Here is a 27,120-nt window from a genome sequence, read left to right on the forward strand (position 1 = left end):
TTTTAGCCAACCAATGGACAAGTCACTCCTAGCCAGGTGTGATGGAGAAGGCAATGGCACCCCACTCCAGTAGTCTTGCCTGGAAAATCCCATGGACGGAGGAGTCTGGTAGGCTGCAGTCTATGGGGTCGCTAGGAGTCGGACACGACTGAGCGACTTCACTTTCACTTTTCACTTTCACGCATTGGAGAAGGATATGGCAACCCACTCCAGTGTTCTTGCCTGGAGAATCCCAGGGATGGGGGAGCCTGGTGGGCTGCCACCTATGGGGTTGTACAGAGTCGGACATGACTGAAGCATCTTAGCAGCAGCAGCAGCCAGGTGTGGACAGTTGCTCTGAATTTGCACCTAGTATACAATGATCAGATGAAAGGTATAAATCAAATCCCCAAGATTTGACCTCAGAGACACTGCCCTCTGCCTGACGGGTCAAGGGGGAAACAGAGCTGGATTCTTACTTCTTCTGATGTCCATGTCTCTATTTTCCTGCCTGTGTTATGGTTTTAGAAGCAAAGAGCTCAGCATCCAGAACAGAGCAGAAGTGGGTCTATAAATGCTCTGGTGGAAGGCACCACTGCCAGACCTCCCCTGACAGTTCCCAGAGACCAAAACAAAAGCAACCTGCCCACTGCTGTTGGGCTGGACCTCACAGGCCTTCATGCCTTGTAGATGCCCTGCCCTAAGACTGAAGTAAGGGGGAGAGACTGCAACAAAGACATCAATGGTTATTGGACAGGGCATCTTACATGTTTGAAACACATTATCCTAGAGTGATGTGCCAATGTTTATAGCAGCTAGGAAATGGCAGCAATTTTTGGCACTGGGGAGAAGTGTCAATGTGTCCCCCTACCCTTTACAGGGGGAGTTGATGTCAGCTGGGCTTATCTGTTACCAGGGAAATCTACAGCTAGATCAGCAGCCAGCATGTAGGTGGTTATTAATTAAGCAATGTATGAAATAGGATTGAGCAGTCCTGTGAGTGGAGCAGGGACTGGTTGAGCAGGGAGGTGTAGTAAAAGAAAGAGAACAGCCATGTCAAATGGGCTGACCATACACTCCATCCCTATATAACCTGCATGACCTATGACCCTTACTATCTAGGTCCACCCCTCTTCCACAGTATTCCCGGCCTCAGGTATACAAAGGTGCACCACAGTCAGATACCACAAATGCAATACAGACAACCACAGCTGCGAGTACTGAGAGTCCAAAGAACAGGCAATCTTTGGAGACAGCCATTTATCAGGACAATTTTTCATGGAATTCCTGAGGATAACAACAGCATATCACTGTAGACCCACCATCAGATTCATTATGGAGTGAGGTCACCATTGTTGCCATGTCTGCAAATAGATTCCTTACCACTCAGACTAGACATGAAATGTAAGATGTCTAACAGACTCAGTGCAGGGAAGATCATGACCATTAAGCAAAATACAAGCAGTCACAGCATTCTGACATAATAACACCCCTGACTATGTTTTTTGTCCTGGCTAGAGTACCATTACTCTGTCCAAACTCAGTCCACTCCAGCCAGTGTCAAAAAACACTGGAGGGGTATAACAGAACACAAGGTTAATATAATGGTGCCTTTTCTAGTAGGGGACCTAGATTAATTTCTTAGTTATTTTATGTGGGTGCAGATGAAATCTTTAAGTCCCTTATTCCTAATCCCTACAGGGCTGCAAACCCAAAACACCTGGGACATCCATACCAGTTTCAGTCCCAGAGCCACTTACAGTATGTTCCCTTGGGTAATCCTGTAGCAAGGGCAAAAGTTATTCTCCTGATTGTTAGCTGGTAATGATATTTGGCTGATCAGCAGTTGAACTCCGATGATGTTGAATAGTTTGCTCTGGTTTAATACAAGGTAGGTACGCCCTGTGCTGACTGCTCTTGGAATATTTAATGAAAAGCTCTGTGACTTAAGCTAGCCTCTTGGTTCACAGGTCAAGACAGTGGGTCCCTGTATCTGCTGTTGCTTACTCAGTCCACTCGTCCATTAGGCTGGCAGCAGTAGGGCTGTAGGACAGGCAGAAATGCCTGAGTATGGCATTCTTATCAGCCCATTCCTGAACTTCATGGCCACTAAAGCGGTGTTTTTTGCATTGCTCAGCAAGTTGAGTAGGCCCACTGTAGCAGCTTCCACCTGTTGTAAAGCATGTAGGCCGCATAGAGCCTTGTTCCTTGGCACTATATCCCTGCTCTACCCCCTCCCACACCTGGGACCAGAAGCCCAAGGGCACTCTTTTTCTTTCGCCATTGCCACAGGTCCTAACCAAACCCTTCATGGTAACCGACCATGGCCAATTCACAAGCTGTCCCACTTAGTGTCTCTAAAGCCTGTAATTGTTTAGGGGTGGTGGGTCAGGGGTATGTTTGTATTTTGTAGAAAACAATAAAACCAGAAAGGCTCTTGTGTTTTGCCAGTATCACAAGCCCTCCCCAGGCAGTCAGGTGAAGCACAAGCCCAGGCTGCTACTTTTAAACTGGAAAGAAACTGAGGTTAATAGGATGCCATCAGTTTAATGGAAGAGAAAGATATCTCTCACAGGAGCCCACTTGCTAGGGGAATGACACCCTGGTATTATCCCCACAACTTTCCCTTCCTGTCCTCATTCTCCAACATCTCTGCACTCACGGGATTTTCTGTAGCTTTCTGGCTGACTCACCAATTGTTGAGCTTCACCCTGCAGCTGTGCACGCGTGTTGATGCCCAGCCTTGAGACCGAAGCAAGAGTTGGGAGACAGGGACAAAGATGTCCATGGCTTATTAGATAGGAAATCTTACGTGTCCAGAAAAGAAGGGTCCTAGCTCAACAGCATACCATGTTCAGCAGAGAGCAGGAAGGACGTGGAGGCACTCTTCACCGCTTGAGGGAGGAGCCTACCAGTCTAACAGAGAGTTGATGTCAGTTTGTTCATCAGTTACCAGGGAAACCAGTGTCTGGGGCAGCAAGCATGTAGGCAGTTGCCATTACACCCTATAATTAAGAGAACTGGATAGTCATGTGCGTCTATGGGGTTACACAGACTCGGACATACTGAAGTGACTTAGCAGCAGCAGTGAGTGAAAAAGGGTTGGGTAGGAGATGAACAGAGAGCGTAGAAAGCCATCTTGAGGCAAGTGGAGAGTAGTCCTAGATCTACAGCATAAAGCAAAAGAGTGACCCCTGCCAGATGGCAACTCGCCGAGATGCTGTCTCCCACAGGCTGTTGCCTCAGCAGCCCTTCACCTGCCCCACTTCTGCTCAGATTGGCCAAGCAGCTCCCAGCTCTTTCTTAGCGTCTGAGCAGTAATGTTGAGATGAAGGTGGAAGAGAAGTGGCCGCAGGGTGCTAGCTCTTGGACTCTGCAGAGGAAGGCTGCTTTTGCAAGAGTTGTAGATCGCTGTACAACTTACTGTTCTTCTCTGGACCTTGGATCCCTGGACATCATGAAATACAGACACCGATGCTGCCATTTTACTTACAAGGCTGAAGTGGGGAATCCATGAGATCCTGGGCTGAGGGTGCTCTTTGGACTCTAATGTGTGTTTAGTCCTGTCAACGTTAGTGGCAGGTGTCCAGAACCCAGGTGGACACCTGAGCTCAGGTGGGGGTGTGACTGAGTGAGTCAATAATAAGGAAATTACCCTACTTCCCGAAGAGAATTCTCAGGAAACTGGGGCTTAGGGTCAAGTTACAGGGCAGATATAAAGAGCCAGTGCTTACCCAGGAACTCTAACTTGCCTGGACATTCTGGACCCTTACAGGAAGCAATTGTGAGTGTCTCTGTCCTTGCCTCTTAATTTGTTTTCCATATGCAGTGAATATCTCCTTGCCTATGTAGGTGGTTGAAGGCGGCAGGGTGTGTGTAGATCTTCCACTCTAGGAGGTTCAGTGCTGGTGGTGGGAGCAAATGAGGCAATAAGGGGTGCTCTTCTCTCTGCTCCCTTTGTTTGGTGGGAGATGTCTTTCCAGGACAGGGAGAGGGGGAGAGTTGAATGTGACATACAACCAGATGTCTGATGCCATTGTCTGGAAGTCCCCAGGGTAAATGCAATTCATCATCCTCTTGGAAGGAGGCACTTCTCTGCTTAGGAAACCCCTTCCCTCCCACTGCATCAGCCTGCTTGGCAATTCTCGGTCCTTTGCACAGGTCCCTCGGGCTTTCTTCCAGGTCTCTGCAACTCCCATGATTATTTTCCATGCTCTAAACATTACAGTTTCTCTCTGAGAGAAGAAAGAAGCCCAACACTGGGAGTGACCCACATCCTGCACCCTGATCTCACTTAGCTCCTGAGTCCCTTTCCGATGGTAACCAGAAGCTCTATTGGACACCGGCTTTCCTCCTTTGAAGCCAGCTTCCCCCTGATGGCACCCATCTCACACGTCCTCTCTACCAAGAGGCCCCCGTCCCAGGTCCTCTTAAGAGGTCTGAGCAGGACTCTAGGTATACGAGGAACTTTCCTGGTGGAGCACATGAATGACAAATCCTGGGAAAAAAAGCAGTCATGCACCTTTCTGTGCTCAGGACAGACCTTACCAAGCATTAGGACTCTGGCTTTCTTTTCAGATAGCACTGCAGACTCCAGTAGTAGCCTGTCTAGAGCAGCAAGTGAGAGGAAACAAGCCAGCATTGTAAGAGGTAAAGCAACCGACTTACTGGTATAAAAAGGGATAAAGAGGCCAGAGAGGGAAGGGTCCCACCCGAGGGCCCTCAGTGAGTCCCTCTTTGTGTGACAATGGCCTCAATGAGGATTTCTGCATCCTGGCCACAGTGCCCTTGGCAGGGATGACAAGCCCAAAAAGGGATGACACAGAGCATCTGGGAGTAGATTCATGCTGCTGGCAGAGCAGGTCATTTGCCCAGCTGGTCCACTCATGACCTCCCTGGCCAGACCTCATCCTAACTTTGCTTAAACTGCTTTTGAAGCCCTGCTACTCTTGGCCCCAGAGGGTGGGAGAAGAGATGGGGAAAGGGCTTCTCCTGACCTCCAGGAGCTGGGCCAGCCCTAATCCTCGTCCTTGGACCAAGAGCACCCCCCCTCCTCTCTTTTCCTCTGCCTAGGACATGCTTCTCCTCCCACTCTCCGTGCTGCTCCTGCTCACACAGCCCTGGAGATCCCTGGGAGCAGAAATGACGATCTATTCCCAGAAAACACTGGCCAACGCCTGTACCCTGGTTATGTGTAGCCCCGTGGAGGGTAGCTTGCCTGGTCGTGATGGACAAGATGGGAGAGAAGGCCCCCGGGGGGAGAAGGGAGATCCAGGTAGAGTTGGGACCATGGGCTTGCCCTGATAGGAAGGGGTGGGCAATGGAATTGTAACCAACCTCAACTCTGAATCTTCTTTAGTGGAAACCTTGAAGATGGTCTTCCCAAGAGGGGAGGTTTCCCCCAAATTTTCAGTCCACCTAAATCATGGCTTTACTGGTTGGCAAAGAATGACTTGCCCAAGTCCCCAGCTCCATAACCACCTGTCCTGGTTCCTCCCCTAGGATCTTCTGACCCTAACACCCCAAGAAGGTACAAAGAATGAGCGAGTGACTGGTATTTGGAGTCCCCTGCTCCAGAACTCATTGGGCGTCCCAGGTGGTACTAGTGGTAAAAAAAAAAAACCTGACTCCCAGTGAAGGAGATGTAAGAGATGTAGTTTCGATCCCTGGGTCAGAAAGATCCCCTGGAGGAGGGCATAGCAACCCTCTCCTGTATTCTTGCTTGGAGAATCCCATGGACACAGGAGCCTGGCGGGCTTTGGGCCACTGGGTTGCACACAACTGAAGTGACTTAGTACACTCATGTAGGAGACATAGGAGATGTGGGTTTCATCCCACGGTTGGGACAATCCCCTGGATAAAAATGGCAACTCACTCTGTTATTGCCTGGAGAATATCATAGACAGAGGAATCTGTCAGGAATCCACAAAGAGTCAGATGTGACTGAGTACACACCCTACAAAGCTTAACTGTTGATCATTCATATTAAATGTTGCCTCTGCAGAATGTCAAATATTTTTGAACTGATGACAGTGTTGTAAGTTTCAGTTTAATCATCTGTAGATGAGAATAATATCAACCAACTAGTGACAAAGAATTGAGCAAAGGCTTCATTTCTTTTTTGGGTCTTCAAGATAAAGTTTTATCCTTCTGCTGTCCCAACCAGCTGAATTAGCCTGAAGTTTCCAAATGTACTGATTATTAAGGCAATTTTCTGGAAACACTGTCCCACAGGAGAAGATCTGGTTTTTACTGGCAAGAAGTGAGAATTTGATGAACCAGCGACAAGGACAAGGGGACCACCATGGCCCTGGGCCAGGGAGATTGGGGATCAACTGAGGTCTTTTAACTTTCTGGAGTTTGTGTTTTGATTGGAGAGGAAAGAAATGAACAACATTAAAGCTGAAAAGAACACATAATATCCCCAGGATTTGTAGGGTAAGAGACAAGTATCTGTCTTTTAGAAAGAAAGTAGCTTCCAACATGAATGGGCTGGGGCTAGAGCAGGCCTCCTAGAAGTGATCTCAGAGGAGGGGTGGTATTCAAGATGCCAGCTCTCTCTAGCTCCCCGAGGGGCCTTGAATTGAAAAGTATCCCTTCCTCTACCTCCCTGCTCTCATGGCCACCATGGTTGTGCAAAGGATGGGCAACCTCTAATGCTCCCTTCTAAGGAGTGACTTGCTTCCCAGGTACCTGCTGCCCTCCCCAGCCAGGGGGGAGCCAAGGAGAGGCTCAACCAGGGACCAGGTGTCTCTGCCTGAGCACAGTGCACCAGAGGTCTGGGATGCGGGGCCCATCCTCCGGGCTCCCATTGATTGCCTAGCGAGATCTGGAGCTAAGAGCAGGACCCAATGTCCAGCACAGAGGCTCTCACCACCCACCAAATACCCCAGTCTCCCTCCACCTGCACATTCTTGGCCCAGGCAAGCCTGGCCCTTCTTACCCTGGGGGAGTGGTTTCCAGATCTGAAATGTCACCTCTCCTCTCCAGGGCTCTGAATCCTCTTCAGCCTTGAAGTCCTGTTCCCTATGAGTACGTGTGTGTCCATGGGTTGGGGGTGCTGGGACGGGATGAGGGATATCTCATAAGCTGTTTTCTTCACTCATTACCTGTGCCTCACAGTTTAAACTTCAGTGACAAGTTCCTTGTAGAGCAGGACCTGGTGCTGACATTTACTTCCTGCTCAGTGCTAGGCAGAGAGCCATGTTCCACAGAGAGATTCTCAGTGAACAGAGAAATGAAATAATGAGGAAATGAACAAATAAGTGAATGAATAAGTTAGTAGTAACTGACAGATTTCTTTTGTTGTCTTTTTGCACATGAATGCTTACTCACAACAGTCAAAAGGTAGAAACAACCCAAGTGTCTATCAACATTTATCCAGGGTGAATGAATAAAAAAAATGTATTGTGTTCATACTATAGAACATTACTCAGCCATAGACTGGAACGAAGTACTGAGATGTGCTACAAATTGTATGAGCCTCAAGAATGTCACTCCTGGTTTAAAGAGGCAGAGACGAAGGGTCATATACTGTATATATTTATATAAAATATCCAGAATAGGTAACAGAGACAGGCAGGTGCATAAAGGTAGCCAGGGCTTAGGAGGAGGCAGGGAGGGAGTATGGGTATGAGGTTTTCTTTGGGATTAATGAAATAGTCTTGAACTAAAGAGTAGTGGTAGTTGTACAACTATGTCAATGTTCTAAATGCCACTGATTTGTATACTTTAAATGATTAATTACAGGTAATTCCTGGAGGTCCAGTGGTTAGGATTCAGTGCTCTCACTGCCAGGCCTCAGGTTTAATCCCTGGTTGGGTAACTGAGAGCCTGCAAGCTACACAACACAGTAAAAGAAAATAAAGTTATTTTTATATTATGTGAATTTAATCTCAATGAAAAAAGAATAACCAAACTCACAGAATTGAGTGTATAATTCTTGAATCAATAGGCATTTCTCCCTTTAGTCTTTGAAGGCAAATCTCATAATTTCAGACTTAGGCAGCCTTCTTAAGGTAATGTGATGTTTTGAAATGTTTGGTCATTTTTCGAAAGCAAATTAGCATGTGGTCACTAAATACAAAAAGATGAAAATTTAAATTGCCTGAATTGTGCCCCTTAGAAAGAACAAATGATAACACTTGTCTATGCTCTTCTTGTGGTTTTTTCAATGTGTGTTACATGTGCACATGCCTGACACATGCATGGACATGGTGAAGAAACCGAATATTAAATAGTGTTTATAACTTACTTTTATCACTTAATAATGAACAATAATGTCATCTATCTTCCATAATGTTAAAAGCATGTTACATAGTTTGTTTTTTTGGGATTAAATACAATTGATCTATAATATATTAGAATCAGATGTACATCATAATGAATTCATATTTGCATATATTGTGAAATGATGTCACAATAAGTCATCAACACACATAGTTACGATTTGTGTGTGATGAGAGCTTTTAAGATCTGCTTGCTCTGCAATGTTCAAGCATGCAACCCAGGATTACTAACTATAGTAACTTCACTGTACATTATATTCCTGGGACTCAATTGTTTAACTGAACTCTTGTACCTTTTGAAGATTTCTATCCATTGTGCCGACTTCTCAACCCCACCTCTAGCAACCACAAATCTGTTCTCTGTATTGTGAGTAAGTTGTTTTTGTTCATCTGTTTTCTTAGATTTCACATGTAAGTGAGATCGTATGGTACCGCCCTTCCCTGTGACTTATTCCACTAAGCATAGTGCCTTCAAGGTTCACCGGTGTTGCTGCAAATAGCAAGATTTCATTCCCTTTTATGGCTGAATAATGTTCCTTTGTATACGCACCCTGCATTTTCTACATCCATTCATCCATCCACAGATACTTGGGCTCTAGGCTACATCCATGTCTGGGCTACCATGAATGACGCTGCAATTAACTTGGGGGTACATATATCTTTTCAGGTTAGTATTTTCATTTTGTTTAGTTATATGCTGAGAAGCGGAATTGATGGATTCTACGGTAGCTCTAGTTTTAACTTTCTGAGAAACCTCCATGCTGTCTCCATAGTGGCTGTTCCATTTGCATCCCTACTGCACAAAGCTTTCCTTTTCTCTACTTCTCCAGCACTTCCTATTTGCTGTCTGATAATAGCCATTCTGAGAGGTGTGAGGTGACAGCTCTTTGTGCTTTTGATTTCTATTTCTCTGGTGGTAAGTGTCAGGTGTCATTTCTGCCATAAACTTTGGTTCTGGGAAGGGGGGAGGGCAGGGAGTCCATGGTCCAGGGTAAAAGCTGACAGACTTAACTGCCATAAATACCATGGCCTTGGGGCAGGGGCAGGTGCATTGTATGCAAAGCCAGGTGAGTCTTGGTTTGGATCTGCCATCAATTCAGCAAGCCTGTTTCTTCACTTGTAAAATGGAGATGTGGACACGCATTTCTTGATAGCCACTGGACCAGTCACCTGGAAGGGCAGTGTCTACACCCTACAGAACCCTGAAAGAATGCCAAGGCCCTGACCCTGCAGGCAGCTGGCTCCTCCTGGGCCGGGATCAGCTTTATGTCCATCTCTTCTGCGGCCACAGGTTCACCAGGACCTGCAGGACGAGCAGGGAGGCCTGGACCAGCTGGCCCCATTGGGCTGAAAGGGGACAATGGCTCTGCTGGAGAACCCGGACCAAAGGGAGACCCTGGACCACCTGGTAAGCAGCTGGGCATGGAATGCAGGTGTCTGCAGATGGTGTGCTGCTGCTAGGCCATGGCAGTAGGCGTGCAGAGATTCTACCACAGGAAGAGGAAGGTCATTCTCAAGTTGGCACAGGGTTATCTCAGGGAAGACTGGAGCTCATGGGGAGGGTGGAGAGTGAGGGCAACATCTTTAGGAGGAGGCTGCCTGTCTGACTTCTATTACAGCCCCATCTTTTATGCACTCCGTTCCGAGGACATTCAGTGTCACTGACGGGGCTGGTTTTTTTTTCCCAGGGCCTCCAGGTATGCCTGGTCCAGCTGGAAGAGAGGGCCCCTCATGGAGGCAGGGAAGCATGGGACCTCCAGGCACACCAGGCCCCAAAGGAGAGACTGGGCCCAAAGGTAGGAGGGTGGTATGAGGTGGGTGAGGGAGGGAGAAGGGAGGGGTGACATTGGCAGCCCTGGTAGGGAGCAGGGTATGTGCACAGTGCCTGGAAAAGCCTGGAACGTCCGTGCCTGGTAGGCCTGGCCTGGGCCTCACCTCCCACATTCCCACACTGACTGAATCTCCTAGAGGAGACCTAGCAGTCAGGAGCAGTCTCCCAGGTCACTCTCTCACCTGGAGCTATGGGTGACAAGCTGCACTGATGAAGAAATGGTACCTGCTGAGCACCCTCTCAGCCATGTTTCTCCAATGTGTTTCTGCCTCAGGAGGAGTGGGTGCCCCAGGCATGCAGGGCTCCCCAGGCCCCGCAGGTCTCAAAGGAGAGAGAGGTGCCCCCGGGGAGACTGGAGCCCCTGGACGTGCTGGGGAAGCAGGTGAGCAATGGATATGGGGCTGGGCTCATATTCCCTTGTGCCCACCACCACCAGCCATCATGTCAGAGCCGGCATTCCAGGGAGAGAGCCAGTGTTGGGTTTTGGGAACTGCCCGTCTCCAGGGAGAGGGTGGTGTGAGCAGCAGGGACTGTCTGTATTCAGGGAAGGCTAGTTGTTAGGTTATGGGACAGTCAGTGTATAGAGAGGATGCAAGCAGAGGTTCCAGGCACAGAGGGACATTTGTGTGTGGGAGGGTGTACTCCTGGGCATATGACAGTCCATGTGTGGAGGCTGTGGGGGGGGGGGGGCACAAAAATGCTAAAATATATGTTCAGCACTCACCCATTTCTACTTCTCTTATCCAGGGCCTGCTGGAGCCATAGGTCCGCAGGGCCCTTCAGGTGCCAGGGGCCCCCCAGGACTGAAGGGGGACAGAGGTGATCCTGGAGAAAGAGGAGCAAAGGGGGAGAGTGGGCTTACAGGTAAGGAAGCCTTGGGGGCCCCATTAGGGTGTGGGGCAGGGAGGCGGCCTTATTCAGCTCAGCTCTCCTCTCAGGTAACCCATTTAGTTACAGGTTGGGATCAAAGCAGGAAAGGTTGACAGGGTGTATGGTGAGGGGGACTCTGGTCTTAGCCTCTATGACTCACTGGAAGACAACCTGAGCAGATTTTCTATCTGATCTTTATGACAAGCTAACCTCCCTCTCCAGTTCATCACATAACTTTGAACATCAATAACTCAGTGGATGGGAAATACTCAAGCTATGTGTATTCCTCTCCTACAACCATACCACCCCCTGCAATGCAAAAGGAAGTGCTATCAGATTCCTAGAATTTGGAATTAAAATGACATCTGGTTCACTGTCAGTGAGGCAAGGGACCTGTCAGGGATACTGTTCACAAGAGAACCCCAGGAAATCCCGTGGACACAGAGGCCAGCTAGGTCAGCAGAGGTGGACTTCCTAGGCCTCTGTTCCACCTCCTTACCCCACCCCCAACTTGCATCTTCACCTGGTCACTCTTCCCTTGAGGCCTGGGCTCTGAGTGACCCCAGGCTGTTCTGGATCTGTCTTCACTTGGCCTCTCTCTCCTGCAGAGGTCAATGCTCTCAGGCAGTGGGTGACAATCTTAGACGGACAGCTGCAACACTTCCAAAATGCCTTCTCTCAGTATAAGAAAGGTGAGTTCCTGGACCTGATTCTTGCCAGGCCCTGAGCGTGGGCCTCAGACTTAGTCTAGGCTTGGCTTGTAGTTCTCTTTGCTGGGTCTAAATTGGACTTGCTGGGACCATGACTGGGACTGGACCTAGACCTGGGGCAGGAGGTGGGGTTAGGACAGGGCTGGGACAGAGCTGTACCCCACATGCTCCAGAAGCTCAAGTAGATGCACAGGACAAGGAGGAGGATGCGGTCCATGTCACCAGTTCAGCAGACCTTCACCACAGCCTACCCTGGGCAGGTTCCTAGGACAGACAAGGGGTCACCCAACCCAGAATGCATTTCTTCCCTCTGTGGTGCCTGGTGTGAAAATATCCAGAGAAGAAGCTGCACAGTCCAGAGTAGCAGAGAATCCAGACATGATCCTGAGATCCAGGGTGGGATGATGCCTGTGGGGTTCAAGGCTGCTCAGACCTATCCTTGGTGTGTGGCCACTAAGTATCTTACCCTAAAGATGTCCCTGGGTCTGGAAGGAATAGGCTGCCTCCAGTCTCTGGCCAGTCCTGGACTCCCCTGCACCTCTTGGGGAGTTAAAGCAGAGATTCTTCCCTAAGCCTGGATCCTAAGCAGGCAGAGGCCTCTTGGAGCACACACCTGAGTGCCCTGCGTCTTTGGGATGCTCCATCAACTGCCCTTCCTCCTTCTCTGCTCTCCCTGATGACAGCTTTGAATGCACATCACTTATCAAACCTCACTGATCCAAAAAAAGTAGAGTTTTCTGAAGAAGCAGAGCATTAAGGGGCCTGATTGGGTGAGACATAGGGTTGGCCACTAAGAACTCAAGCCAACTAAGTACTGAAGTAGTGGGATGAGAATTCTCAGCAGTTTATGTCTTCCTTCTTGCACAATCATATTTACATACCAATGTACTACCTCATTCCCTGGTAGCTCAGCTGGTAAAGAATCTTCCTGCATTGCAGGAGACCTGGGTTTGATCTCTGGGTCGGGAATATCCCCTGGAATGGAAATGGCAAACCACTCCAATATCCTAGCCTGGAAAAATCTCATGGACAGAAGTCCCTGGTGGGCTTCAGTACATGGGGTCAAAAAGAGTTGGGCACAACTTAAAACCTAAGCCTTCATGCAGACTTATATAAACAAAGGTGAACTTGGGCATATGTGCTGGCCACCTGTGTGTACCTAAACACCATCACTCAGTCCACACCACCTACATACATGAACACACATGCAGACATATGCACACCCATCCTGAGGACCTTGAGTCAGCCCATGTACCTTCAGATGGACACACGGATGTATTCAAGCATGCACACACACACACACCCAGATGCATGGGACATAAACCAATCACGGCACACAAGCTTGCACTGACCTTGTCTGGGGCTGTCTGGGCGCCATCCTGATTACGTGGAAAATCTGGTCTCCGATTGCTTGTTGAAGCTACTCAGAGGAAAAGGGCAGTGGGTTAGGGTGCAGCCTGGGTTCAGAACCAGTCCAGTGAGCCCTCTTAGGAGCCCAGAAGATTTCCATGCAGACCCTGGAAGTCAGAGTGGTGTGGATGGGATGGAAGAAAAAGAGATACTTAACACGTCACATCGGGGATGCTGTTTTGCAGTGTACCTTTTCCTTGGAAATAAGGGATTAGACTCTGAAAAGAGAAGTGACTTTCCCTTGTCACCTGGGCTGTCATTGCCAGGGTAGGGCTGAACACATGACTTTCTGAAGCCCAGACAGGAGTCTCTCCAAAGCTGATCCCACCCTGCCCTCCCGCCCCCACATAGAGCTCTCAGATGCCGTCATCCTCTGCTCAGTGGTCCAGGGAGGCTGACTGGCCATAGGTTCACCTGCGAGCATATGGAAGCCAAAACTGGACAGCCCCCAGTGCAGAGGTCAGCACTTGGCTGCTCTCAGATGCACCTCTGTCCTCCCCTTTCTCCTCACCCCTTCACACAGCACAGAATGGCTCAGACAACTCCACATGCCCAGTCATCATGCAAGGGTGAGAGTGAGCCACCTGGTTGGTGTTTTCCACACTCTCAGGAACTGCCCAGGACTCTACAGTGTCATTTCCTTGCCAAAGTCTTTCCTATTTACACAGTAATTAAAATGCCTTGCTTTTGTTCTATCTGGTGCCCTGGTACCCTCGTGGGAGCTGGGGACTCCAGTTGAAGCACAAGATCTAGGTGCTGCCGCATCCCCAACCTGAATCTCCTCTTCCCCTAGCGGTGCTCTTCCCTGATGGCCAGGCTGTCGGGGAGAAGATCTTCAAGACGGCAGGTGCTGTAAAATCATATTCGGATGCCCAGCAGATCTGCAGAGAGGCTAAGGGACAGCTGGCCTCCCCACGCTCTGCAGCTGAGAACGAGGCCGTGGCACAGCTGGTCAGAGCCAAGAACAATGATGCTTTCCTGAGCATGAATGACATCTCCACGGAGGGCAAGTTCACCTACCCCACGGGGGAGTCACTGGTCTATTCCAACTGGGCCAGTGGGGAGCCCAACAACAACAATGCTGGACAACCAGAGAACTGTGTGCAGATCTATCGGGAGGGCAAGTGGAATGACATACCCTGCAGTGAGCCACTCCTTGTGATCTGCGAGTTTTGAGCTCCCCCACCCACCCCAGGGAAGGGGCAGTGCCCAGAGCTGTGAGCTGCCAACATCCCAATAAAAAGTTGACCCTCTGCTGCTCACAGCTTCCCCACTGAGCCACGGGATGAGGCCACAAGCCAGGCCTCCTATGGAACTCCTCCCTCAGAATAAAGTTTGAAACTGGCTTCACATCTGGAAGATTTATCACAAAAAAGGGCGGGGGTGGGGGGCAGCTTGCTGACTCAGGGGAAAGGCTAAAAGGAGGTCTCCAAGATGCCCTTGTTGAAAACTTCAGAGTCTCCTCCTCAACAAGACAGGTGTCTAGCCCTGCACGTCTGCCAAATATGGACTGCATTTGACCCCACTAGTCACTGCTACATCCTTCCCTTTCCTCTCCTGCCTTCAATCTTTTTATCCTTCAGCCTCTTTCACTCTTCTCTCCTCCTCTCCTGGACATCCACAGAGAGGAGCAGGCATCTCAGCTCTGGCTAACACTCTACACAATGGTGAAAAAGAAAAAGATTTTTCTCCAAGATCATTGTCAAGACAAGGAAAGTGAAAGTGAAAGTCTTTCAGTAGTGTCCAACTCTTTGTCAGCCCATAGGCTAATCAGTCCATGGAATTCTCCAGGCCAGAATACTGGATTGGGTAGCCTTTGCCTTCTCCAGGGGATCTTCCCAACCCAGGAATCAAACCCAGGTCTCCTACTTTGCATGCAGATTCTTTACCAGCTGAGTCAGAAAGATACCCTCTCTTTTTTTTAATTTATTTTAATTTGAGGTTAATTATTTTACAATATTGTATTGGTTTTGCCACACATCAACATGAATCCACCACAGGTATACACGTGTTCCCCATCCTGAACCCCACTCCCTCCTCCCTCCCCATACCATCCTTCTGGGTTGTCTCAGTGCACCAGCCCCAAGCATCCAGTATCATGCATCGAACCTGGACTGGCAATTCGTTTCATATATGATATTATACATGTTTCAGTGCCATTCTTCCAAATCATCCCACCCTCTCCCTCTCCCACAGAGTCCAAAAGACTGCTCTATACATTTGTGTCTCTTTTGCTGTCTCACATACAGGGTTATTGTTACCATCTTTCTAAATTCCATATGTATGCCTTAGTATACTGTATTGGTGTTTTTCTTTCTGGCTTACTTCACTCTGTATAATAGGCTCCAGTTTCATCCACCTCATTAGAACTGATTCAAATGTATTGTTTTTAATGGCTGGGTAATACCCCATTGTGTATATGTACCACAGCTTTCTTATCCATTCATCTGCTGATAGACATCTAGGTTACTTCTATGTCCTGGCTATTATAAACAGTGTTGTGATGAACACTGGGGTACACATGTCTCTTTCAATTCTGGTTTCCTCAGTGTGTATGCCCAGAAGTGGGATTGCTGGGTCATAAGGCAGTTCTAGTTCCAGTTTTTTTAAGGAATCTCCCCACTGTTCTCCATAGTGGCTGTACTCGTTTGCATTCCCACTAACAGTGGAGGAGGGTTCACTTTTCTCCCCACTCTCCCCAGCATTTATGGCTTGAAGACTTTTGGATAGCAGCCATTCTGACTGGCATGAAATAGTACCTCATTGTGGTTTTGATTTGCATTTCTCTGACAATGAGTGATGTTGAGCATCCTTTCACGTGTTTCTTAGCCATCTGTATGTCTTCTTAAAATTTAGAGAAGAGCTAAGGAGATCAGCCCTGGGATTTCTTTGGAAGGAATGATGCTAAAGCTGAAACTCCAGTACTTTGGCCACCTCATGCGAAGAGTTCACTCTTTGGAAAAGATTCTGATGCTTGGAGGGATTGGGGGCAGGAGGAGAAGGGGACGACAGAGGATGAGATGGCTGGATGGCATCACTGACTTGATGGACGTGAGTCTGGGTGAACTCCGGGAGTTGGTAGTAGACAGCCAGGCCTGGCGTGCTGTGATTCATGGGTTTGCAAAGAGTCGGACACGACTGAGTGACTGAACTGAACTGAACACCTACCCTACTCAAACTATTCCAGAAAATTGCAGATGAAGATAAACTTCCAAACTTATTCTATGAGGCCACCATCACCCTAATACCAAAACCTGACCAAGATCCCACAAAAAAAGAAAACTACAGGCCAATATCACTGATGAACATAGATGCAAAAATCCTTAACGAAATTCTAGCAATGAGAATCCAATAACACATTAAAAAGATCATACATCATGACCAAGTGGGCTTTATCCCAGGGATGCAAGGATTCTTCAATATCCACAAATCAGTCAATGTAACACACCACATTAACAAATTGAAAAATAAAAGGCATATGATTATATTAATAGATGCAGAGACAGCCTTTGACAAAATTCAACATACATTTATAATAAAAATTGTCCAGAAACCAGGAATAGAAGGAACATACCTCAACATAATAAAAGCTATATATGACAAGTCCACAGCAAACATTATCCTCAATGGTGAAAAATTGAAAGCATTTCCCCTAAAGTCAGGAACAAGACAAGGGTGCCCACTCTCACCACTACTATTCAACATAGTATTGGAAGTTTTGACCACAGCAATCAGAGCAGAAAAAGAAATAAAAGGAATCCAGATTGGAAAAGAAGAAGTAAAACTCTCACTGTTTGCAGATGACATGATTCTCTACATAGAAAACCCTAAAGACTCCACCAGAAAATTACTAGAGCTAATCAATGAATATAGTAAAGTGGCAGGATATAAAATCAACACACAGAAATCCCTTGCATTCCTATACACTAATAATGAGAAAACTGAGAAATTAAGGAAACAATTACATCCACCATTGCAACAAAAAGAATAAAATACTTAGGAATATATCTACCTAAAGAAACTAAAGACCTATATATAGAAAACTATAAAACACTGGTGAAAGAAATCAAAGAGGACACTGATAGATGGAGAAATATACCATGTTCATGGATCAGAAGAATCAATATAGTGAAAATGAGTATACTTCCCAAAGCGAGCTATAGATTCAATGCAATCCCTATCAAGCTACCAACAATATTTTTCACAGAGCTAGAACAAATAATTTCACAATTTGCATGGAAATACAAAAAATCTCGAATAGCCAAAGCAATCTTGAGAAAGAAGAATGTAACTGGAGGAATCAACCTGCCTGACTTCAGGCTCTACTACAAAGCCACAGTCATCAAGACAGCATGGTACTGGCACAAAGACAGAAATATAGATCAATGGAACCAAATAGAAGCCCAGAGATTAATCTACACACCTATGGACACCTTATCTTTGACAAAGGCGGCAAGAATATACAATGGATTAAAGACAATCTCTTTAACAAGTGGTGCTGGGAAAACTGGTCAACCACTTGTAAACGAATGAAACTAGAACACTTTCTAACACCATACACAAAAATAAACTCAAAATTGATTACAGATCTAAACGTAAGACCAGAAACTATAAAACTCCTAGAGGACATCATAGGCAAAACACTCTCTGACATACATCACAGCAGGATCCTCTATGACCCACCTCCCAGAATATTGGAAATAAAAGCAAAAATAAACAAATGGGACTAATTAAACTTTAAGCTTCTGCACCACAAAGAAAACTATAAGCAAGGTGAAAAGAAAGCCTTCAGAATGGGAGAAAATAATAGCAAATGAAGCAACTGACAAACAACTAATCTCAAAAATATACAAGCAACTCCTGCAGCTCAACTCCAGAAAAATAAATGATCCAATCAAAAAATGGGCCAAAGAACTAAATAGACATTTCTCCAAAGGAGACATACAGATGGCTAAGATACCCTCTCTTATCACTCTTATTCAACATAGAACTGGAAGTCCCAGCCAGAATATTTAGGCAACACAAAGGAATGAAATGCATCTAAATAAAAAAGAAGTAAATTGTCATCCCTTGCATATAACTTTACATATAGAAAATCCCAAAGACAAACCAAAATTGTTGGAAACAAAGTCAGTAAAACGGGGAAAAAAAATCAACATACAGAAATCAGTATTTGTATATAACGAAAAATGAGATATCTGGAAAGGAAATAAATTAGACCTTTTCAATAGCTTAAAACAATAAAATGCCTAGAAAAAATTTAATCACTTAAGTGAAATATGTGTTCAATGAAAAGTACACAGGTTTGTTGAAAGAAGTCAGAGGCAAAAACAAATGGAAAGACATTCGATGTTCATTGATTGAAATAATGAATATTGTGAAATGGTCACAGATTTATATATAGAAAATAAATTTATAGATATAGGTCAACACTTAAGAGTTTTAATTCCATCCCTTTCAAATTCTAATGGAAATTTTCACAGAAATAGAAACAAAAGAGCCAAATCTGTATGGATCACAAAAGACCCTGGGTAGCCAAAGTAATTCTGAGGAAGAACAAAGTTGGAGATTCACACCATCTGATTTAAAAATACACCACAAATCAAGAGTAATAATATGGTTCTAGAATAAAAATAAACACACAGACCAGTAGAACAGAACAAAGAATCCAGAATGAAACCATATAAATATGGTAAAAATGTTTGAGACTGGAGCCAAGAACACCTAATGGGGAAAGGACAGTCTCTTCAGTCAGTGGTATTGAGAAAACTGGATCAAGCTGCAGAACAATCAAACTGGACCACTATCATAAAACAGTCACAAATATTAACTCAAAATCAATCATAAATATAGGGCATGATATCATACTACTCCAGGAAGAAAACAGGGTAGAAGTTCTTCAACATCAGTCTTGGTAATGAGCTTTTAGATATGACACCAAAGGCACACACAACAAAAATGAAAACCAACGTGACTACATCAAATTTAGAAGCCTCTGCACAGCAAAAGGAACAATTAAATGAAATGGCAAGCAACAAGAGAATATTTTTGCAAACCAAGTACAGTGGTTAATATCCAAAACATGTGAAGAACTCATAGAACTCAACAGCAATGTGATTTTAAAATGGGCAAAGGGATGAAACAAACATTTCCCAAAGAAAACACATAAATGGTTAACAGGTACATGAAAAGATTTTCGAAGGAACTAATCAGAGAAATACGCATCAAAACCACAATAAACTATCACCTCACACCTTTAAGATGGCTATCACCAAGAGGACAAGGGATGGCAAGTTTCGACAAGAAGGAAAAGAAAAGTGAACTTGTTGTGTACGCTCTTTGTGGAAATGCAAGTCGGTTCAGCTACTATGGAAAACAACACAGAGATTCTTCAAAAAATTAAACACATCTACCCAATGATCTAGCAGTTCCATTTCTGGGTATACAGCAAAAGGAAATGAAAACAGGTTTTTAAAGAGATAGATGCACTCCTATGTTTTTTATAGCATTATTCTTAATAGCTCAGATGTAAAAACAACTAGGTGCCCATCAACAAATGAATGGATAAGAACATGAGATATACACATTCACACAATGGAATATTATTCAGACATAAGAAGTATATCCTGACATTTGCAACAACATGGATGGATCTTGAGGACATTCGACTAAGTGACATAAGTCAGGCAGAGAAAGACAAATACATAAGATATGACTTACACTTGGAAATGAAAAACAGCCAAATTCATAAAAACAGAGTATACAGTTACTAGGGGAATCAGCGGGGCGTGGGGGGACTTAGAACATATTTTGTAGTGTACAAACTTGCAACAAGTAATAAATATGTCCTAGACATCAAATACATCACATAGTGAATATAGACAACAATATTCTATTGTATGTTAAGATACTAGAATGTAATATTTCATTCACTAAAAAGAAATTAAGTTTTATGATAGAGGTGCTAATTATCACTACAATGGAAATCATATTACATACACATATGAATCAAATTAATATGTTGTACATTTAGGTTTGTTGGGAGATGGAGACAACAGAAGATGAGATGGTTGGATGGCATCACTGAAACAATAGACATGAGTTTGAGCAGGCTCCGGGAGATGGTGAAGGACAGGGAAGCCTGGCATGCTGCAGTCCATGGGGTCGCAAAGAGTCGGCCATGACTGAGCAACTGAACAACAACACTTTAAATTTATACAGTGCTGTGTGTCAAGTGTATTTCAATCAAAAAAGAAATTGGCATTCCAGAAACTAGAATCCAGGTACGCTTGAATTTCTCTTTCATTATCTCTCAGCGTCAAGGTAGAGACAACCTGGGCTAGCACGATTGAATCAATAGTGTATATAGAGTATTTAGCTAAGAAATTTTTGCATGTTATATCATAGAATATGAAGGATTACATAATGAAATTTTCTATATCTTCTACCAATGGAGGAAAACTTGGTTTGGCGCATTCACTGATGGGGAAGGGAACTGTCCTGGTTATTCGCCTCATAGTAGAAAATGAAGTCACATGTGAACACTGTCGAGAATGCAAGCAACAGGGTCAACTTGATGGTACATTGTCCTTGATCACTGCAACCAATGCTACAGAACAATGAACAACAAATAGCATGAGATCTCTGGATTAAAATAACATTTTAACATTTCCCAGTTTTTTGACCAGGATTTCTTTTTTGTAATGTTTCAGATGGGGTTGACATAGGACAGTTAAAGATCGGACCTGTAGAATAATTTTGAATGGAATAGTCCGCACAAAAAGGAAATAAAACTTGATGTATCTAGTGATCAAAGAGAGCTAGAAAGAAAACTATTCTAGGAGAAGCCATATTTGGACTACCAACAAATAAAGCAACTTATTAGAGATAAGATTTTTCACAAATGTTATAGTTCCCAATAGGCTATGGGGGAATTCCCTGGAGATCCAGGGGTTAAAACTCTGTGCTTCCAACACAGGAGGCATGGGTTCCATACCTAGTTGGGGAACTAGGATCTCTCATGCTGTAGCCAAAAACAAAACCAATAAGATATGGGTTACAGGGACTTCAGTCTGAGAGCACGTGGGGAAGAAGACTTTTTTCTTTTTCTGGTTTTTGTTTTTGCCAGTGTTATTTATGGGATTTCAGTTCCCTGACCAGGCACTGCACCCGTGTCACAGAAGTGACAGCTGGCAATCCTAACCACTAGGATACCAGGGAACTCCCAGGAAGACATATTTATCTTGATACCTGTTGGGTGCCCAAGTCAGCATTAACTCAAATCCTAGTAGTTAATGTGCATCCCTTGGAAACACAAGTGGCCACAGGTGGCTGAGTGGTTCCAGGCCCATTTGAATGGATGGTCAAGAAAGAAAGTATATGAAACAATGAAGGATTAGGCTGGTTGGGCATGTTCCTTATTACTTTATCCCTTATCTGGAAAGTACACCTGTGCTGAGGACTGCCTGACTGGTGAGTCCTGAAGTAAATATGGAAACAAAGGCAATATTGGTTCATCAGAATCTTGGGCCAGAGAACCCTGGGAGCCCATACAGACACTGCCCCAAACCCACCCTCCTCTACCCCTCAGAATAACCTCATCATTTGGGTCAGTGCCCTTATCCTTGGTTGGGGTGGAAACACAATTGCCTCTGGTTGAGAAATGTTCTCTAAGTTACGAAGATAGTGGTTTGGGGTATATCAGTCTCTGAAACACTCATTTGTATCCAAGAACTTATGATCCTCCTTCAACTGGCTTGCCAGACCTTGTGTTCTTCTGTTCCCCATGGAAGGAGAGGAAATTCAGCCTCATCAGGAGAGTGCCTCTCCTGATACAGCCTTGTAAGAAGTGTGTTGATTAAAGTCTCAGGTGTTTTGAATCTGGACTTGGTGGGAGCCTGTGTCTGACCATATGTCCACTTATAGTCATATCAAGTGGGCACAGGCACCGAAGGCATGAATTTCAGTCCATGTCTGTATCATGGAAGGCATCTGAGCCACAGAAGGTGGTTTTTCATTTGGATCACAGCTCTTAGCAGAGAGGGGAAAGGCTATAAGGGATGCCTATATACCTGAGGACTTAGACTCTGATATAGCCCAAACCACTATCTTCATAACTTAGAGAGATAACATTTCTCAACCAGAGGCAATTGTGTTTCCACTTAACCAAGGATAATCCTTCACTGTTTCATGAACTTTCTTTCTTGACCATCCATTCAAATGGGCCTTTGGGAGGCAGATCACTATTTACCCTAGGACTCGAAAAATGGGAAATATTAAGACATTAACTTTCAGGAAACAGAAGAGAAAGAGGAGTAATAGTGTATGAGGAGTCCACCATTTTAACCAACCAATGGAGCAGCCAGTGCTAGCCAGCTTAGACGCTTGCCCTGAATTTGTACGTAGTTTGCAAGGACCAGATGAAGGGTATAAATACAACCCCCAAGATTAGGCCCAAGAGATATTGCCCTCTGCCTGACAGATTGGTGGGAAACTGAACTGGATTCCTACTTTTTCTGATGTCCATGTCACTGCTTTTTTCTGACTTAGACATGGCTTTAGAATCAAAGAATTCAGCACACAGAACAGAGCAGAAGAAGGTCTGTGAATGCCCTGGCAGAAGGCCCCAATGCCACCTCCCTGACTGTTCCCTGGGACCCAAGCACCCTGTTCACTGCTGTTGAACTGTACCTCACAGGCCTGCAAGCCTTGTAGATGCCCTGCTTTGAGACTGAAGACAGAGTGACACAGTGAAAAAGATATCAGTGATTACTAGACAGGGGATCCGACATGTCTGAAGTGGAGGGTCCTAGAGCAACATGCCACCATGTATGGCAGGCAGGACAGGGCAGCAATCTGTGACACTGGAGGAAGAGAGGCTGCCATTTACAGGGGGAATTGACATCAGGTTGGCTTATCAGTTACCACGGAAACCAGAAGCTAAGGTAGAAGCAAGTGTGTAGCCAGTTTCTAGTTAATCCCTATAATTAAGAGGATTGGATAGTCATATGAAGCAGGGACTGGTCGAGCAGGGGATATAGAGAGAACAAGGGAACAGCTATCTTGAATGGACTGCTAATCCCCTACATAACCTGCCTGACCCCCACAATATCTGATCCCCCCCTTCCTTGATATCCCTGGGGTCAGGTATATCAAGGTGCACTGCAAACAGATTCCATACATACAATACACACCACAGCACTAGAGAGTGCTGAGAGTCAAAAGATGGGCTAACTTTTGAGCCAGGCATTAATTGGGTTAATTTTTGATAGAATTCCAGAGGAAGACAACAAAGGCATCTCGCTGTGGACCCAACAGACTCATTTAGTAGTGAGGTTACTGTTGTTGCCCTGTCTGCAAAAAGATTCCCTCTGCTCGGACTAGAGATAAAATATAAGATGTTTATCAGGCTCAATGCAGGGAAAATCATGACCATTAAGAAAGTCCAAGCAGCAGCACCATTCTGACATAATGCCACCTCTGTCTACGGTTTTTGTCTGGGCTGCAGTATCATTACGCAACCTCAGTCCCCATAGCCAGTATCAAATACTGGAGAGGGTGTGACAGACCACAGTGTTAATATAATGGTGCCTTTCTCCATAAGGAGGCCTGGCGTAATTATCTTAGATGGGGCCAGATGAAATCTGTAAGTTCCCTTCTTTCACTAATACTAACCCCCACGGGGCTGCAAACGTAAAACATGGGGGACTTCCCTACCAGTCCCAGGGCCACTAACAATATCTTCCCTCTGGGGTAGATCCTGTGGCAAGGAAAAAGTGAGTTATTCTCCTGACCATTCGCTGGCAATGACCTTGGGTGGTTAATCATTGAACTCAAATGGTGCTGACTTTGGTTAACCCGATGTAGGTCCTGGAGTGATTGCTCCTGGAATATTTAGTTACAAGTTTGTGGGACTGAAGTTAGCCTACTGGTTCACAGGTTGAGACAGTGGGTTTCCTATATAAGTTGTTCTTTGAGTAGTCCGCTCATCCTTCAACTAGCCTGGCAGTGGTAGGGCTGTAGGGCAGGTGGAATCTCCAGGGTATGGCATTTTTATCAGTCCATTTCTGAACATCATGGCTGCTAAAGAGGGGGTGTTTTGTGTGTGTGTGTGTGTGTAGCCCAAGGCTACTCTTATTATTTCAGCATTTCCACAGGTTCCAAACGAACGGTTCAGGGTGACTGGCCCCATCCAATTCCCAATCCTGCCCCTAATTTTATGTCCCTAAAGCCTGTGTCTGTAATTTTTTAGAGGTGGTGGGTCAGGGGTATGTTTGTACTTTGTAAAAAGCAATAAAGTCAGAAAGACTCTTGTGTTTTGCCTGTATCACAAGCCCTCCCCATGCAGTCAGGTGAACCAAAAGCACCAGGCTGCTACTTTTAAACTGGAAAGAGACTGAGGTTAGCAGGATGTCATCAGTATAATGGAAGAGAGAAATATCTCTTACAGTAGTCAGATTCCACAGGAACCCACATGCTAGTGGACAGCCACCCCAGGATTAACCCCATAATTTTTCCTTCCCCATCTGTATTCATCAACATTTTGGCCCTCACGGGGCTTTCAGCAGCCTTCTGGCTGACTCACCAATTGTTGGGCTGCAACACACAGGCCTGCACACTTGTAGATGCCCAGCCTGAGACCGAAGAAAGAGCTGAGAGACAGCAGGAGAGATGGCCACCACTTATCGGACAAACACCCAAAGAGGAAGGGCCCTGGAGCAACAACATGCCATGTTCAGCAGGCAGCAGGAGGCACACTGTGGCAATCTCCACTCTTTGAGGGAGGAGCCTACCATTTATAGGGGTATTGACATCAGGTTGGCTCATCAGTACCAGGAAAACCAGCAGCTGGGCAGCAAGCATGCAGGCAGTTACTATTAAGCCCTGTAATTAAGAGGTTTGGATGGTCATGTTAGTGAAGCAGGGACTGGTCTAGCAGGGGGATGAACAGAGAACAAGAGGAAGCCACCTTGAGTGGCCTGACCCTGCATGGGCCCACTGATCTGGGAGCTTCAACAGTAATGTACACAAGCATCTGGAAAAATACCAGGGGCTACACAGCTTAGCTCTGAGGCAAGTGCAGCGAATGAAGTCCACCAGGGACTGTGGATGTAGCTGGGACTGCAGTATGGCACCAGTGATTAGCCCCTAGAGAAACTGTGCAGTCATTAAGGATTCTGTCTGGGAAGAGAGAGTGGCCCAGTGATCCTCTGTGTGAAAGCCATTGTGATGACCATTTAAAATCTGATTCTTCTCACCTGTGTCGGTGGAATTGAGACAAGTAAAAGGTATTACTGAAACAGAAGTGTCTGGGTTTGATCATAAATAGAACTGGCCTCTCTTGGAATGTGAAGTAACACAAAGGAAATACCACATTCTGTGCTATAATGGGGTCCAAGGCATGAAGGATGTATTTGACAGTCTAGGAGGCAGGAGTTAATAGAGCCAACTTGCAGGAAGAGATGAAGTATGCTGCTGCTGCTAAGTCGCTTCAGTCGTGTCCAACTCTGTGCGACCCCATAGACAGCAGCCCACCAGGCTCCTCCATCCATGGGATTTTCCAGGCAAGAGTACTGGAGTGGGGTGCCATTGCCTTCTCCCGAGATGAAGTATAGGACTCCTGAAATGAAAGTCACCATATATAAGGAGAGTTTGTCTAGTCACCAGGATAAGACCTGACAATTAGTCTTTGTGGGGCGAGGAGAGCAAGGGTTCAGTTCAACTTCCATGCTGATTAGATCTCTCAGTGGTGTGTGAACATCCTGGAATAGAGGGGGCTGGGTGTTATTTATAGAATAGAGAAGAGCTCAAGCTTTAGGGGTCCAGGTCCTGAGCTACAGGATCTTGCTTCAAAAAATTGCAATATAGAAAAGAGAAGACCTTTCCGTACCTTTGAGGAAAGCTGACATCATAGATTCCATAACATACAAGGAGGATCAAAGCCCAGAAGCAGGTCAGCACATCCAATGAGGTGGCCAAAAGGGAGGCTGGAGACCTGGGGTTGCTGATGTGCAGACCTGGGAAGAGACCATAGAACCCTTCCCCACTCTATGAGCAGGAGTGGGGCAGGTAGAGGGGCTGCTGAGGCAACAGCCTGTGGGGGGCAGTGTTTGGGGGAGCTGCCACCCAACAGGGGTCACTCTTTTGCTTTCTGCTGTATCTAGGGCAGCCCTCCACTTGCCTTTTGGGGACCCCCTATAATGGGGTCCAGTCCATGCCCTTGGACCCCATTATAGCACAGATGTGGTGTTTCCTTTGTGTGACTTCACATTCCAAGAGAGGCCAGTTCTCTCTAAGGGAAGGGTTGATGGAAGAAATAAGTCACAGGGAACTACAGGCAAGCAGAGATGCCAACAACTAGCCCACAGTCACCAGGAATGAGAGTTGCCCTGCGATGGTTACAACAATGTATCAGCAGCTTGGGGATCTGAACTGGCCACTAGGGCCACATCATGGAGAAACACTGGCTAAAACAGTGGAGAGATTAGGGCAATCAAGTTAAGGGAGGATGGCTCCAATACTTTGGCCACCTGATGCAAAAAACTAACTCATTTGAAAAGATCCTGATTCTGGAAAAGATTGAAGGCAGGAGGAAAATGGGACAACAGAGGATGAGATGGTTGAATGCATCCCCCATTCGATGGAAATGAGTTGAGTAAGCTCCGGGAATTGGTGATGGACAAGGAAGCCTGGCTCGCTGCAGTCCATGGGGTCCAAGAGTTGGACACGACTTGAGCAACTGAACTGAACTGAGGGAAGCCTGGCATGCTGAAGTCCACGGGGTCACAAAGAGTCAGACACAACTTAACCACTGAACAACAACAATTCTATAAAAGGCACGTGGAGGGCTGCCCTAAATACAGGAGAAAGCAAAAGAGTGACCCCTGTTGGGTGGCAGCTCCCCCAGACACTGCCCCCCACAGGCTGTTGCCTCAGCAGCCCCTCTACCTGCCCCACTCCTGCTCAGACCTGCCAGGCAGCTCCCAGCTCTTTGCTAGTGTCTGAGCACTCATGTTGAGATGAGAAGGAAGAG

General features: G+C 45.9%; 1 protein-coding gene and 1 long non-coding RNA gene across 2 annotated transcripts; one reads left to right on the forward strand and one right to left on the reverse strand.

Annotated features, from left to right (window-relative positions):
- The first annotated feature begins 4,453 nt into the window (after positions 1–4,453).
- On the forward strand, positions 4,454–14,438 carry LOC139180361 (collectin-46-like). The gene is made up of 8 exons (XM_070781963.1): positions 4,454–4,629; positions 5,053–5,254; positions 9,559–9,675; positions 9,956–10,063; positions 10,373–10,480; positions 10,846–10,962; positions 11,577–11,660; positions 13,882–14,438. Exons 2-8 carry the CDS (start codon positions 5,056–5,058, stop codon positions 14,262–14,264), a joined length of 1,116 nt encoding a protein of 371 aa, XP_070638064.1. The 5' UTR covers positions 4,454–4,629; positions 5,053–5,055; the 3' UTR covers positions 14,265–14,438.
- Positions 9,556–25,675, reverse strand: LOC139180364 (uncharacterized). The gene is made up of 2 exons (XR_011564635.1): positions 24,673–25,675; positions 9,556–13,195 (listed from the first exon to the last, which is right to left on the reverse strand). It is a non-coding gene; the product is annotated as an uncharacterized lncRNA (long non-coding RNA).
- Positions 25,676–27,120: the final 1,445 nt, after the last annotated feature.

The sequence above is a fragment of the Bos indicus genome, chromosome 28 (genome assembly GCF_029378745.1).
Source record: "Bos indicus isolate NIAB-ARS_2022 breed Sahiwal x Tharparkar chromosome 28, NIAB-ARS_B.indTharparkar_mat_pri_1.0, whole genome shotgun sequence".
NCBI classification, from domain to species: domain Eukaryota; kingdom Metazoa; phylum Chordata; class Mammalia; order Artiodactyla; family Bovidae; genus Bos; species Bos indicus.

Excerpts from the sequence above, each read along its gene's own strand:
- LOC139180361 (XM_070781963.1), top strand. The coding sequence starts at position 5,056 with ATGCTTCTCCTCCCACTCTCCGTGCTGCTCCTGCTCACACAGCCCTGG. Across the intron at positions 10,064-10,372 it reads AGGAGAGACTGGGCCCAAAG|GAGGAGTGGGTGCCCCAGGC; the intron begins GTAGGAGGGTGG and ends TTTCTGCCTCAG. Across the intron at positions 10,481-10,845 it reads TGGACGTGCTGGGGAAGCAG|GGCCTGCTGGAGCCATAGGT; the intron begins GTGAGCAATGGA and ends TCTCTTATCCAG.